General features: G+C 45.0%; 2 protein-coding genes across 13 annotated transcripts in view; both read left to right on the top strand.

Annotated features, from left to right (window-relative positions):
• The window catches only part of abcd1 (ATP-binding cassette, sub-family D (ALD), member 1), a 12112-nt gene extending 10447 nt beyond the window's left edge, over positions 1–1665 (top strand). For all 8 annotated transcript variants that reach the window (XM_027275596.1, XM_027275598.1, XM_027275595.1 and 5 more), the window contains exons 15-16: positions 590–677; positions 804–1665. In XM_027275596.1, the coding sequence (XP_027131397.1) occupies positions 590–677; positions 804–917 (202 nt within the window). In that variant the 3' untranslated portion in view covers positions 918–1665. The remainder of the gene's footprint in view (positions 1–589; positions 678–803) is intronic.
• A 2317-nt stretch (positions 1666–3982) lies between these two features.
• The window catches only part of plxnb3 (plexin B3), a 41698-nt gene continuing 31159 nt past the window's right edge, over positions 3983–14521 (top strand). For 2 of the 5 annotated variants that reach the window (XM_027275587.1, XM_027275581.1), the window contains exons 1-2: positions 3983–4805; positions 11762–11828. The gene's annotated coding sequence lies outside the window, so the exon portion shown is untranslated. The other 3 variants (XM_027275582.1, XM_027275583.1, XM_027275586.1) reach the window with 3 other exon arrangements.

Below are 14521 nucleotides of genomic sequence, written 5' to 3'. Positions count from 1 at the left end.
GTACACGAATCACGGTCGCACAGGCACACACCACTCACACACGTCACGGTTGACACACGCATCACACTCACGAAAAAAAAAAGGTACACACAAGCACTTACGACACTCACTCACAAAAAACAGGTTGTCGTGGTTACTGTGTGCTGCAGCAGGAGGCTGACAGGCTGACAGACTGTAGTCCGTTAGCTGTGATCTTCAGTCTGTCGCTCTGAATCTTCGTCCACAGCTCGTCAACCACATGTCAGAAAGTCTGAGATTTCCTACAGCTGGCTGATCCTGAATGCACCACTGCGTCCTCTTCCTCCTCCTCTTCCTTGTCTTCTTCTTCTTCCTCCTCTTCCTCTTCCTCCTCCTCTTCCTTGTCTTCTTCTTCTTCCTCCTCTTCCTCTTCTTCCTCCTCTTCCTTGTCTACTTCTTCTTCCTCGTCTTCTTCCTCCTCTTCCTCCTCTTCCTCTTCTTCCTCCTCTTCCTTGTCTTCTTCTTCTTCCTTGTCTACTTCTTCTTCCTCGTCTTCTTCTTCCTCTTCCTCCTCTTCCTCTTCTTCCTCTTCTTCCTCCTCTTCTGTTTGTAAAACGTCCTCCTCTAACAGGAAGTACCACTCTCACCTGCTCCAGTTCGATGGTGAAGGAGGTTGGAGGTTTGAACCTCTCGATGCCTCCACTCGTCTGTCTCTGCAGGTCTGTGATCATCAACACACCCTCTCTTCCTGTTTTGGTCATGTCATTTCCTGTTTAGCCTTCCTTGTGGTCTCGTGGTCTGTTGTGGTCTCATGTGGTCTGTTGTGGTCTCATGTGGTCTTTCAGGAGGAGAAACAGCGCCTTGAGAATCAGCTGTCAGGAATTCCCAAGATGCAACAGAGACTGACGGAGCTGTGTGTCCTCCTCGGGGAGAGAGGGGAGGAGGAGGAGGAAGAGTGAACCACAGAGGAGGAAGAGGAAAAGGAGGAGGAGGAGGAAGAGGAGTTTTAACTGGTTACCATGGAGACACGCACAGTCTAACACCAGTGGTTCTGTAGCTGTCTGTTTCCATGGTTACAGTGCAAACAGGAAGTGCCTTCAAATAAAGATCAACCTGCCCGTGACATCCGAGCTCTACAATTGGTCGGAGTTACAGGTCACGTGGTTCTTTTGTTTTTTGTAAGATTATTGTTTTGGCCTTTAATGATAGTCCAGCTGAAGATAGACAGGAAGCAGAGAGAGGGCGAGGGACACGCAGCAAACGGCGTCCGATGCGGGATTCAAACCGGGGCCAGCGGTGAGGACCACAGCCTCTACACACGGGGTGGCCGCTTAACCCACTACGCTACTGACCGCCCCGGTCACATGGTTCTTTTGTCCGTTCATCCATGTTGACCAATCCCAGTCCTCGAATGTTATGGCGCGGATCACACGGACCAATCACAGATGGCCTGTCACAGATTTAAAGGCATGAGCCTGATGATTGGCTCCACCTGCTGGACAACGTGTCAATCAACATATCGATCAAACCGATATATCAAACCACATCAACCAATCAACGAGCTGCTGCAGAGAATCAAACATAACGTTTGATCAACGTTTATATTACCTGTGATGATGCTGATGAAGTTTATTCTGTAGAAAATTAAACCGATTTTTGTGATTTTCAAAATAAAATGAACTGATTACTAAAATTTTCAGAAAAAAAGTTGTTTTCATGAATTTAGTATAACTAAATAATAATAATTAAATAATTTAAATTTCCCCCTCCCAGTTTGTTGCAATTTGTGAACGATGAGCTCCAATGTCCACTGGACCAGAACCAGCAGAGAACCAAACCAAACAGACAAACAAACATACAACAACGTCTCTCAGAGACCAGGCTAGACCTACAGAGACCGGGTAGACTCTCAGAGACCCAGGTAGACTCTCAGAGACCCAGGCAGACTCTCAGAGACCCGGGTAGACTCTCAGAGACCCAGGTAGACTCTCAGAGACCCAGGCAGACTCTCAGAGACCCAGGCAGACTCTCAGAGACCCAGGCAGACTCTCAGAGACCCAGGTAGACTCTCAGAGACCCAGGCAGACTCTCAGAGCACTGTTAACCCAAAAGTTCATTCTTACAAACAGTTGGAGTAAACACCACTTTTAAAGATCAGTTTCATTGTGTTACTTAAACAGTATGAGTATATGAACAGTGCACGAGGAAGTCATTGGGTGTACTCATTTTTGTAAGTTTAACAAACTGTCAAGTTTGACCTCAGGCCACAGTGCTGCCCTGTTGTGATTGGCTCAAAACTCTAGACAAGTCTGTGCTTATCCGTTGGCGGCTACAGAAAAAGTTGCGCCATTTTCAAATTTACACAGAGCAATTTAAGGTCTTTGCACTTTGCATGCTCCTTGGACAATACATGCCTGCATTTTTCTGTTCTTAGCAAGTTTAGACACCTTTAAAGGACATGGGGGATACCATTTCTGCCTGAATGAGGTGAGTTGTTTTCTCCATTCAAGTATTAAAAACTGTTGGAACATTTCTAGATTACAATTGTGATTTTGAGTAGCTCTTGCTACTTGTGTTTTCTACATACAGTTTTGCAACAGTAGTGTAAAATTCAAATTATTCAATGTAGTTTTGAAAAAATTTCACTGCCCATTTTTAACATTAGCCTCATTTGCCCTACTATTTTTGTTTAAAGCCATATTAAAATGCCTTGGAAATGCAAGTACTGCCCTGCCATCTGTGAAAAGAGAGCACAGCTTTTTTAACATTATAGTTTTTCCTCACTGGAACCGAGGGTCTAAGGACAGAGGGTGTCACTCCCTGTACAGATTGTAAAGCCTCAGAGGCAAATGTACTTTGTGACTTTGGGCTATACAAATAAAATTGATTTGATTTGATTTAGGCTAAAACATGGGACTTATGCAAGAACTGGATCAGGAATGTATGTGTACATTTTCTTAATGCACTCCATAGCCATTTATCCCGCTTTTATACCATAAGTGTGGATCAACCTCAAACTGTAGACTCTCACAAAAAGTTTAAAAGTTTCACTGTTTGTCATGTGAATTTATTGGACTCTGCACTGAAACTGAATACTTATGATCATCTGTGGAGTATTCACTAAAAGTGAATCAAAAAGTTGATTGTCCTTATAAAGACTGTACATTTCAGAGCAGTGTATACTCCCCTTTCAATGCACACAAAGGTAAAACACAGAGCATACTTCTGAATCTGAAATTATGAAAATCATAATATTTATGAAGACCACACAGCTGATTGTAGACAAATTGCTGTTAACCTCAATATCCTCCTTTTGTCTTGTTTCTGGCACTATAGAATCTTAATGAGGGAGACTCTGTGGACTTTCCTGTGGGAATCCTCTGCTATGACACCAGCGCTGCAGGCCCAGCATCATCACCACTAAACCCCTCAAGAGTGGGGATCGACCTAGAGGGCAGCCTTCTAATAGAAGCACTCACCAACCTACCTCAGGCAATGTGCCTCTTGTTTGGCTTTACCTACGCAGTCCACCTGCAGTACCCGAAATGATTAAACACATTTGCCTTCATTCAGCGGGTAATGCTAAAATAAGTGAGCTACTTCCCAAGGTTCAAAAGCTGAAGAATGATCTTGCCGATTGTTAATACATATTTGTTGCTTTGTTGTGTGTAAATAAAATAAATAGAATGTACTGTATTGTGTGGTCATTGACAAAAAAATAATTTTATTGGAGTTTTCTTATTCCAAATATAATATTTTAAAATTTATTGTATTCATATTTGAATAAAACTAGAATTTTAAGTGTATTTGACTTATAATATTAAGTTTATTATTGTACTTTTAAGTAGACTCCACTATACTTTTCTGTTGTGATTACTTAAACCAATTAAGTGTATGTAACTCTGACTATTGTACATTTAAGTTGACTATACTTAAACAAATTCATTTTCTCTATTGTCAATAACTTCAACCATTTGAAGCAATCACTTGACACAAATGGTTTAAGTACAATCAACTTGTCCGGGTTTACAGTGAGACCGGGTACACCCACAGAGACCGGGTAGACTCAGAGACCAGGTACATCCACAGAGACTGGGTAGACTCTCAGAGACCGGGTAGACTCTCAGAGGCCTGGGTAGACCCACAGAGACTAGGTAGATTCTCAGAGATCTGGGTAGACCCACAGAGACTAGGTAGACTCTCAGAGATCTGGGTACACCCACAGAGACTGGGTAGACTCTCAGAGATCTGGGTACACCCACAGAGACTGGGTAGACCCACAGAGACTGAGTAGACTCTCAGAGACCGAGTACACCCACAGAGACCGGGTAGACTCTCAGAGACCGGGTACACCCACAGAGACTGGGTAGACCCACAGAGACTGGGTAGACTCTCAGACACTGGGTAGACCCACAGAGACCGGGTACACTCCCAGAGACTGGGTAGACTCTCAGAGATCTGGGTACACCCACAGAGACCAGGTACACCCACAGAGAACAAGGTAAACCCACAGAGACCGGGTAGATCTTTCCTCTTCATACAAAACCAGAAACAACTGGACCTGATCAGTGTTTTATGTCCCAGAGTCTGGCAGCCGACCCGCAGCAGGTTCCTGGTTGTGGTTCTGTTCCCTGCAGAGGAGCCGGGCCATCCTTCCTCCGCGGAGGAGCGTCAGGAAAGCCTCCCGGCGCCGCGCGGGGCGGGGCGGGGTCTTTGTCGGACCTGTTGTGCGGCTCTCGGTGCTGCTCGTGCAGGTTTTTGTTTCGGTTGGATTCGCTGTCCCTTTCTGGAAGTTTTACCGGGCCGGTTGGACCTCGGCGGACCGCAGAACAGCCCGCTGAGCTCAGGTGAGTCTGACCCGGATCACACTGTCACCCTTTGTGTGGACTCGAACTTATCCGGAGCTGTAGCTGCTGCAGGAAGGAAAGAGCGTGTGCGCAGGCGTGTCTGACGGCGGCGGACCGGACTCCGCTCACAAAGCTGACGGTTTAAAATATTCACGGGTTTCTCTCTGTTCGTACACGTGAGACGAAACACCGAGGGAGTCTGCAGAACCGGGACGAGACGGGCCTAAATTCGGCTCCAACACTGAAGCTAGAGTCCGTGTTCTGATTCGGTTCTACTGGTTTGAATAGGCGGAGTCATGAAATCAAAGACGGAGAAGCCTCCACTTTAAAGTTCACTTTTCCACACACAGTCCGGTCCGTGGAGCCGAACCGAGCCGAACTCAACCACACAGTATGAAGACCTAAATCCGCTGTTCAAGTCGGTCCGGTTCGGTGTCTGAGTCCAAAACAAACACACACAGACACACAATTTAAGTTTATTACACTTTGTGCCGAGTGTTCAGCCTGTCCTGGCACGGCACGGCTCAGCCCGCAGCCGCACACACATAGCTGACATTCCAACACACACACGTTTGTACGTACACACGCACACACACGCACACAGTGTGTGTGTGTGTATGTATGTATGTATGTATGTATGTATGTGTGTGTTATATATGTGTGTGTGTGTGTGTTGTATGTATGTATGATGTATGTATGTATTAGGTGTGTGTATATATATGTGTGTGTTGTGTGTGTATGTATGTAGTTGTAGATGTATGTATGTGTGTGTAGATAATATGTGTGTGTATGTATGTATTTTGTAGTATGTATGTATTGTTGTATATTATATATATAATATTATATAGATAATATATTATATATTATAATATATATATTCTTATCTCTTTTGGAGAACACAGACAGCACAGACTCCGCCCCCAAGAGGAAGTTGATCAACCTGCTTTTTGTAGTTTTTTTGTCTTGTGTGTTCTGTGTTTCTTCTTCATGTGTTTCTTTGTATCTTTGTCACATTCTTCCTCTGCTGTCCTCCTGACAGACACAGTTCAGGGTCACAGAGCTCAAACTGATAGTTTGTAGTTTGTTTGGTGAAAAGAGGTCATGTGACATCATCATAAGCACTCTGGTCATGTGACCTGTGTGCAGGTCAGCAGTGACATCATCATTCACACTATGTGATGAAGATTATTTAACTGAAACGACTAATCTGAAGATCAGGATTACACACACACACACACACACACACACACACACACACACAGTTTGAGGCAGTCTGTAGAGTGTGAGACGGGTGTGAGGCGGTCTGTAGAATATGAAGCGGTGTGTAGAGTGTGAGGCAGGTGTGAGGCGGTCTGTAGAATATGAGGTGGTGTGTAGAGTGTGAGGCGGTCTGTAGAGTGTGAGGCGGTCTGTAGAGTGTGGGGTGGTCTGTAGAGTGTGAGGCGGTCTGTAGAGTGTGAAACAGTTTGTAGAGTGTGAGGCGGTCTGTAGAGTGTGAGGCGGTCTGTAGAGTGTGAAACAGTTTGTAGAGTGTGAGGCGGTCTGTAGAATGTGAGGCGGTCTGTAGAATGTGAGGCGGTCTGTAGAGTGTGAGGCGGTCTGTAGAGTGTGAGGCGGCCTGTAGAATATGAGGCGGTCTGTAGAATATGAGGCGGTCTGTAGAGTGTGAGGCGGTCTGTAGAGTGTGAAACAGTTTGTAGAGTGTGAGGTGGTCTGTAGAGTGTGAGGTGGTCTGTAGAGTGTGAGGCGGTCTGTAGAGTGTGAGGCGGTCTGTAGAGTGTGAGGCAGTCTTGGAGCAGAGCTGCTACCAGTGTTTCTGCTAAGCTAGACCGGAACCTGTGTGTGTGTGTGTGTGTGTGTGTGTGTGTGTGTGTGTGTATATCAGTCAGTTTCTGATACAATCTGCTCGACCATCTGTTTAACTCAACTTTACACTTTTGTGTGTGTGTGTGTGTGTGTGTGTGTGTGTCATGTATTGTGTATGTTACATACCACCACAGAAGTTGTTTGTGTTTTTTAGCCTGAAAATAAAAATCTTTAAAAAACTGTTACCCTCTTTGAGCTAAGCTAAGCTAGCAGTCTTATTTTAGAGTGCCCTGGGTATTATATGGATCCGGCCACACAGAGACCTGGTCCAGAACTAGAACCTGGTCCTAGAAACTATGAGTCCACCCTCGGATGTCTTTGACGCCCTGAACCTGGACTGACAGGACAGTGGGCGGCAGGGCCTGTGAGGCGACCCAAACTCACAAGGGGGGGGGGGGGGGGGGGGGGTTCTATTGTTGATCTGGATTAGGGCGTGGCCTCAGAGATTATAACACACACACACACTCACAAACACACACATACACAGTGTGAATGAGTCGTCCTTGATCACACCTACTCCTCAGATCTCTGGCTGTAGCTGGAGGAGACATTAATTATTACTGCTAACCAGCTGTCTCACTGCCTGCAGACAGACAGACAGACAGACAGACAGACAGACAGACAGACAGGGTTGAGGGAACAGATTCAGGACAGGATGTGATCCACAAAGAACCTGATCCCAGTTTGAGGGGTGACACCAGCATCGAGGATGGGGTTGGGTTTAGTTTGAGGATGGGGTTTAGTTTTGGGGTCGGGTTTAGTTTGAGGATGGGGTTTAGTTTTGGGGTCAGGTTTGGTTTGAGGATGGGGTTTAGTTTTGGGGTCAGGTTCTGGTTCTGCAGGTGGACTCGTTGCTTTTTTTTTATAACAGAAAAACAATTTTCATGTTTAAAGTCAGGCGTGTCTCTCTGATGGTCGAGGTTTCCATGGAGACAGTTGTGGTTACCGTGGTGATGAAGTGTAGCTCACGGGAAGGAGAGAGACCTCACAAAGATGTAAAACCAACGTGTGTGTGTGTGTGTGTGTGTGTTTATAAGCGACTGATGAAAAATTCTCTTTGATGTTGAAGTGAAAGAAGACCGAGCCTGAAGACCGAAAACCTCCAGAAATCAGAAACCAGTCCAGCTGCTTGAGAACCGGTCTACAGAGTCCGGTCTGTCCAGAGTCCGTTCTGTCCAGAGTCCGGTCTGTCCAGAGTCCGTTCTGTCCAGAGTCCGGTCTGTCCAGAGTCCGGTCTGTCCAGAGTCCGGTCTGTCCAGAGTCCGTTCTGTCCAGAGTCCGACAGAAACACACTTCCTGTCCCAAACAGCCAACTTCCTGTCTTTCTTCATAGTTTCAAGTAGCTCTGCAGCAGCAGCAGCTGAATTATGGGTAATGTAGTCCAAACATGTTGGTCTGGGGAGTCAGAGTCCATTCCACAGTCGACCTGAACTTATCGTGATATCATCAATCAATCTATCATTTTATCGATTAATTAACGGAGATGTTAACAACATCGAGGACCTGGAGAACCTGGAGAACTGGAGGACCTGGAGAACCTGGAGAACTAGAGGACCTGGAGAACCTGGAGAACTGGAGGACCTGGAGGACCTGAACTGAACCTCAGAGTCCACATAAAATCTAGACTTTGGTCTGATGAGTCCAAATCTGAGAGTTCTGATTCAGACCCCATGTCTTTGTGAATGGATCGAATCGATATGTGTGGTTCCCATGGAGGAGGTGTGATGGTGACACACACGCATCCTGCACTGTGTGTGTGTGTGTGTGTGTGTGTGTGTGTGTCTGTGTGTGTCTGTCTGTCTCTTTCTCTGTCTGTCTGTCTGTCTGTCTGTCTCTTTCTTTGTCTGTCTGTCTGTCTGTCTGTCTCTAGTGAGGCTAACAGTTTCCCTCTATTCTCAGTCTTTGTGCTAAGCTATGCTAACACATACATTGATAGAAAGAACACAGAGACGATCAGCTCCAAACCCCCAACGCTCAGATTACACACTGTCACTGAAGATTATAGTGTGTGTGTGTGTGTGTGTGTGTGTGTGTGTGTGTGTGTGTGTGCGCGCGTATAATTAGTATGTTGGAGTGCAGCTGTCTTCAGTCAACAGCATCAGTTACACCCCCAACTTAGAAATACACACACACACACACACACACACACACAGTAACACACACAGTAACACATACACACACACAGTAACACACACACAGACACACACACACACACACACAGTTACACACACAGAGTGTCCAGTGTCTGTCCTCTGTCCTCGTGTCTGTCCTCTGTCCTCCAGTGTCCGTCCTCTGTCCTCGTGTCTGTCCTCTGTCTTCCAGTGTCTGTCCTCTGTCCTCCAGTGTCCGTCCTCTGTCCTCCAGTGTCCGTCCTCTGTCCTCGTGTCTGTCCTCTGTCTTCCAGTGTCTGTCCTCTGTCTTCCAGTGTCTGTCCTCTGTCCTCCAGTGTCCGTCCTCTGTCCTCGTGTCTGTCCTCTGTCCTCCAGTGTCCGTCCTCTGTCCTCGTGTATGTCCTCTGTCCTCGTGTCTGTCCTCTGTCCTCTGTCCTCGTGTCTGTCCTCTGTCCTCGTGTCCGTCCTCTGTCCCCTGTCCTCTGTCTTGTGTGTTCTTCATCGTATTTCAGAGTTTGTCATTTCCTGAAAAAACATAAAAACTTGTTGATGATGTCATCCTGCACTCGGGGGGCGTGTCCTAATTTAACATCCAATGAAACGCTCTCTCACTTCTGACGCCGCCGGAGTGGACTGCTTCCTGTTTGATCCGGTCTGTGAGTGACTGTGAGGCTGCTGCAGTCATCTGTGTCTGGGCCTCACTGATCACTGAACAGAACCAGAACCACAGAACATGATTCAGACTGGATCAGATTTTAGACACAATGTATTTGCTGTTTTCCTCCGACCGCTTCGATTGGATCATGGTGGAAACCTTCATCCACACTGCAGCTCCTAGAACACCTGGTCATACCTTAAAACATCATCGTTGGTACCAAGGTGCCGGCAGGTGCTCCCTGCTGCCTGGGCTCCAACATCCTGCTCACTTGGTCTTGGACTTGGACTCTGGGCTTGGACTCTGGACTTGGACTCTGGACTCTGGGCTGGGCATTCTGATTGACTTCAGTTCACTCCCTTTTGGTTGATGTTTGTGCTGATGACTGAATGAATGGACTCTCTGTGTCCGACTGAGACCTCCTGACCTCGACAGGACCACTTCCTGTCTCTCTCTCTCTCTCTCTCACACACACACACACACACACACACACACACACACACACACACACACTGTCCATGTTACTGTCGCTATGAGGACCTCAGAACCAGAACCAATACCAGGTTTTCATCAAGTATGTGAAACAAACGTGAGATGAACGTTTGTGGAATGTTTGAATGAGTCTGATACACAACACACATAACCTTACAAAAGATGTTCTTTGAAGGTTATTTTAAGGTTCCTTGAATGTTCTTAACAGTGTTTTGGTAAATATTATTCAGCGTACCGTACCGTTCAAAAGTTTGGGGTCACTTAGAAAATGACATGTTTTGTCCTTAATAACATTAAATTGATCATAAATACATTGTAGACATTGTCAGCTGATCTGTCAGGGAACATCTACACGTGTGTTCAGAGGCCTGTAATCAGCAACCCTCATTACTGTGGTCAGTTTGGAGCTGGGTGCAAGAACTGTTTAGAGAAGAAGCAGTCAGCTGGTATTCTGTCTGTAATCTAGTGTTCAGCAGTCACCAGATCTCAGCCCTGTTGAGCTGTTGTGGGAGCAGTGTGTGGTACGTAAGAAGGGCCCATCAAGCCAATCCAACTTGTGGTCGATGCTTCAGGAAGCATGGCAGGAAATCTTCAGATTACCTTCACAAACTGACAGGTAGAACAAAGGTCTGCATGCTGCAGATGGAGGATTCTTATATATATTTCATATTCACATTGCAATGGAAAACATGGAATCATTCATAGTCTTCAGCCTGTTAACTCGTCTGTTTTTACAGCAAACATGAGGTTTCATGAGTCTGTAATAAACAGGAAGCAGCTGTATTGACGAGGACAGATGAGTGTGAGTCTATAGATCATCAATCAGTGTGATCAGTGATTGATTATCTGCAGCCTACACGCTGCTCATTAACTCTGTATACGCTCCAGCAGACGAACAGGAAGTGATTCATTGCTTGACCTCACAGCCGACCTCCGAGACAGATGGCTGATGAGGAGCGAAGCACATAACGTTAAAGGAACGATAAAAGAACAATAACAGAACGTTAAAGGAACATTTCACCAAAAAAACAAAACAAATGGATGGTTTTAAAACTTCAAACTGAAAAAAAAATCAATGACATTTAAATAAATCTTAAGTTTTTTGTTTTTCTTTGTGTTTAAAAGTTTAAACACAAAGACACGTTAACTACACATAACCAATACAACACGTTAACTACACATAACCAATACAACACGTTAACTACACATAACCAATACAACACGTTAACTACACATAACCAATACAACACGTTAACTACACATAAACAATACAATACGTTAACTACACATAACCAATACAACACGTTAACTACACATAACCAATACAACACGTTAACTACACATAACCAATACAACACGTTAACTACACATAACCAATACAACACGTTAACTACGCATAACCAATACAACACGTTAACTACACATAACCAATACAACACGTTAACTACACATTAACGGGGCATCAGTTAGCTCAGTTGGTAGAGCATCCGCCCCGTGTGTGAAGGCTCAGCAGGGTTTGAATGTGACCTGCAGCTCCACATTCCTGCCACTCTTCAGCTGTCTCTGTCAAAAATATAAAATCAAAACAAAACAAAAACTACATTAATAATATGAAACCTTAAGGACACAACACGTTAACGATGCAACGCGTTAGCAACACGTTAACACAAAATGTTAACGACATGTTAACAACACGTGTGGACACGGCGTCCAGTACAGGGCTGGTAGACTGTGATAACTCGTGTCATGCTCAGTGTTAAATGTGTTGTTGATGGCATCATCATCCAATCAGATCGCAGCTGTGTGACTAACCTGTGACTCACTTCCTGCAGGAAATGTCCTCCTGATGAAGAAGCGTCCTCGTCCTTTTCCTCCTCACGTTGGACTCTTCACTGATTGGTGCGTCTCTAATCCGTCTGTGAGTCATAGCGTCCAGTTGGTTACCATAGTAACCAGAGAGGGCAGCCACATGGTGCGGGATGATGTCATCAGGCCAGAGTATGAGCTCATCGCTGAGTAGACATATCTGATTGGTTGTTTCAGGAATCTCAGTATGTGTGTGTAACTATGCCGACATGTCACAGTGATGTCACAGTGATGTCACAGTGATGTCACAGTGATGTCACAGTGTACTCCAGTACACTGCATACAGTATGAAACAGTTCGGACGTTCAGGTTCACGTGGCAATGATGTGTTTCCTTCCTGCCACAAACAGGAAGTCAGTCATGTAACTTGGATGGATGGAGGGAGGGATGGATGGATGGATGGAGGGATGGATGAGTAAATGGATGATGGATGGATGAATATATGGATAGAGGGGGGATGGATGAGTAAATGGATGGATGGTTGGATGGATATATATGATAAATGGAGGGAGGGATGGATGGATGGATGGATGGATGGAGGGATGGATGAGTAAATGGATGGATGGTTGGATGGATATATATGATAAATGGAGGGAGGGATGGATGAGTAAATGGATGGATGGATGGATGAATGGATGGATGGATATATATGATGGATAGAGGGGGGATGGATGAGTAAATGGTTGGATGGATGGATGGATGGATGGATGGATGGATGGATGGATGAACTTCAGTTTGTTTCACGTCTCTCTCCATTGAACACGTTTCCTCCCAATTACTGAGCGTCACCTTTCACCTCCTCCCCTCCCCCTCCGTCAGCGCTCTGCCTGGTTGCTTCGTCTCTCTACAAGCTGCTTTTCACGCTCTCTAAACTCACCCCCAAACCTCCTCCACCCTCCCCCAAACCCCATCCCCCCTCCCCCGCCTCCTCCTCCTCCCTCTTTAAAGCCTCTTCACTCGTCCTTCATCTTTTGTTTCTGCTGGAAGCCTCACAAACCTGACAACACACAGTCACACCCAGTAATACAACAATGAAACATTAATATTAATAATATCAAGTCCAGCCCCACCCTGACTCCAAACTCCAGGTTCCAGGAGCTGCTGGTCTTTTTGTTTTTATTCATTAGTCTCACCTAAAACATATTAAACCTTTTTTTAAATTACTAAAAACGGAATGCATTCATATTTTTTAAAACCTTGTGTACTATGGTCGCAGGTTCATTTCCCACAATGCATTATTCTTCCCTCAATCGTCACACTTGTTTTCTTCACACAGAAACACTGACCCACCGTGATGAAGGTTTGGTGTGATAAAGGTTATTTAAACGTGTTTATTTAAACGTGTTTATTTAAACATGTTCGTTTATTTAAACGTGTTTATTTATTTAAACGTGTTTATTTAAACATGTTCGTTTATTTAAACGTGTTTATTTGGACGTGTTTATATAAACGTGTTTATTTGGACGTGTTTATTTAAACGTGTTTATTTAAACGTGTTTATTTAAATGTGTTTATTTGGACGTGTTTATTTAAACGTGTTTATTTTGACGTGTTTTTGGTAGGTTTTGTCATTTTGTATTCAGATTTCAGCTTTTTTATTTTTATTTTCTTGAACTTGTTCTGACACCAGAACCAGAACAAAGTTCATGGTCCACATGAACTTTGTTCTGGTTCTGATCCTGGTTTGACCTGTACTGGATGATGTGATAAAGAGCTGGGCTGTGATTGGTCAGATGTGTTTATGGTTAAATTTAGTGCTTTAAACGTTAATGCAGAGATTTAAAATCACATCATATACACCAGCTGTCCACACACACACACACACACACACACACACAGCCTGAGGTGTGTGTGTTTTCTCTTTGTGTGTTTGATTGATGTGTGTGTGTGCAGCGGTGCATGTGACCCTCAGTGTGATTAATATTACATGAGGAGTGGACAAACACACCCAGCTGAGACACACACACACACACACGCACACACACACACACACACACACACACACACACACACATGAATGAATGCATGAATGTATTGTCACACACACACACACACACACACACATGTTTTACCAGCAGTGTGTTGTAAAGATAAGATGCAGTTGATAACACACACACACACAAAGTCTTCACACCACATTAAACTGTCTGCGGTTACCATGACAACCTGAACACTTTATGATTCTCACCTGCTGGGACCTGTCAGCCATGAACCAATCAGATGACAGAAACCAAACAGAGAGCAGGACTCACCTGAGTGTCAGTGTGATGACACCAGGTGTGTTTAAAGTGTGTATGTTTCCTGTATGTATTATAGAGAGTGACACACACATCAGTGTTGTCATGGAGTGTCTCTGAGTGTCGGTGAAGGTGTGAAGTCGAGCTTTACACAGGACGTCTCTGTGACTGTGAACCTCGTGAAGTCACACCCCACCAACTATTTCACTGCTGTTAGCTCATGTCAGCTCAGTTTGTTAGCTAGACTGCCCAGACTTTGAGGTCCGAGCACCGGGGGAGTGTTAGTGTCGGTACCACAGGAGGTTTGGACCACCGAGAAGAAGAAGAAGAGGTTTACAGGCCCGGGCCATGCGGGAAGAGCCGGTGTTGTGCCAGAACCGAACCTCAGCAAGCAGGTAATGTAACTAGCATCCAACTCTTGGCCTGTGGTGACCACTTTGGACAGGAAACCATGAATGAACATGATATTTAAATATTGGGAAACAGAAC

Source organism: Larimichthys crocea, unplaced genomic scaffold, assembly GCF_000972845.2.
Source record: "Larimichthys crocea isolate SSNF unplaced genomic scaffold, L_crocea_2.0 scaffold148, whole genome shotgun sequence".
In the NCBI taxonomy this organism is placed as follows: domain Eukaryota; kingdom Metazoa; phylum Chordata; class Actinopteri; family Sciaenidae; genus Larimichthys; species Larimichthys crocea.
Note: the sequence above shows the minus strand (reverse complement) of the source record. Positions and strands in the feature narration are given on the sequence as shown.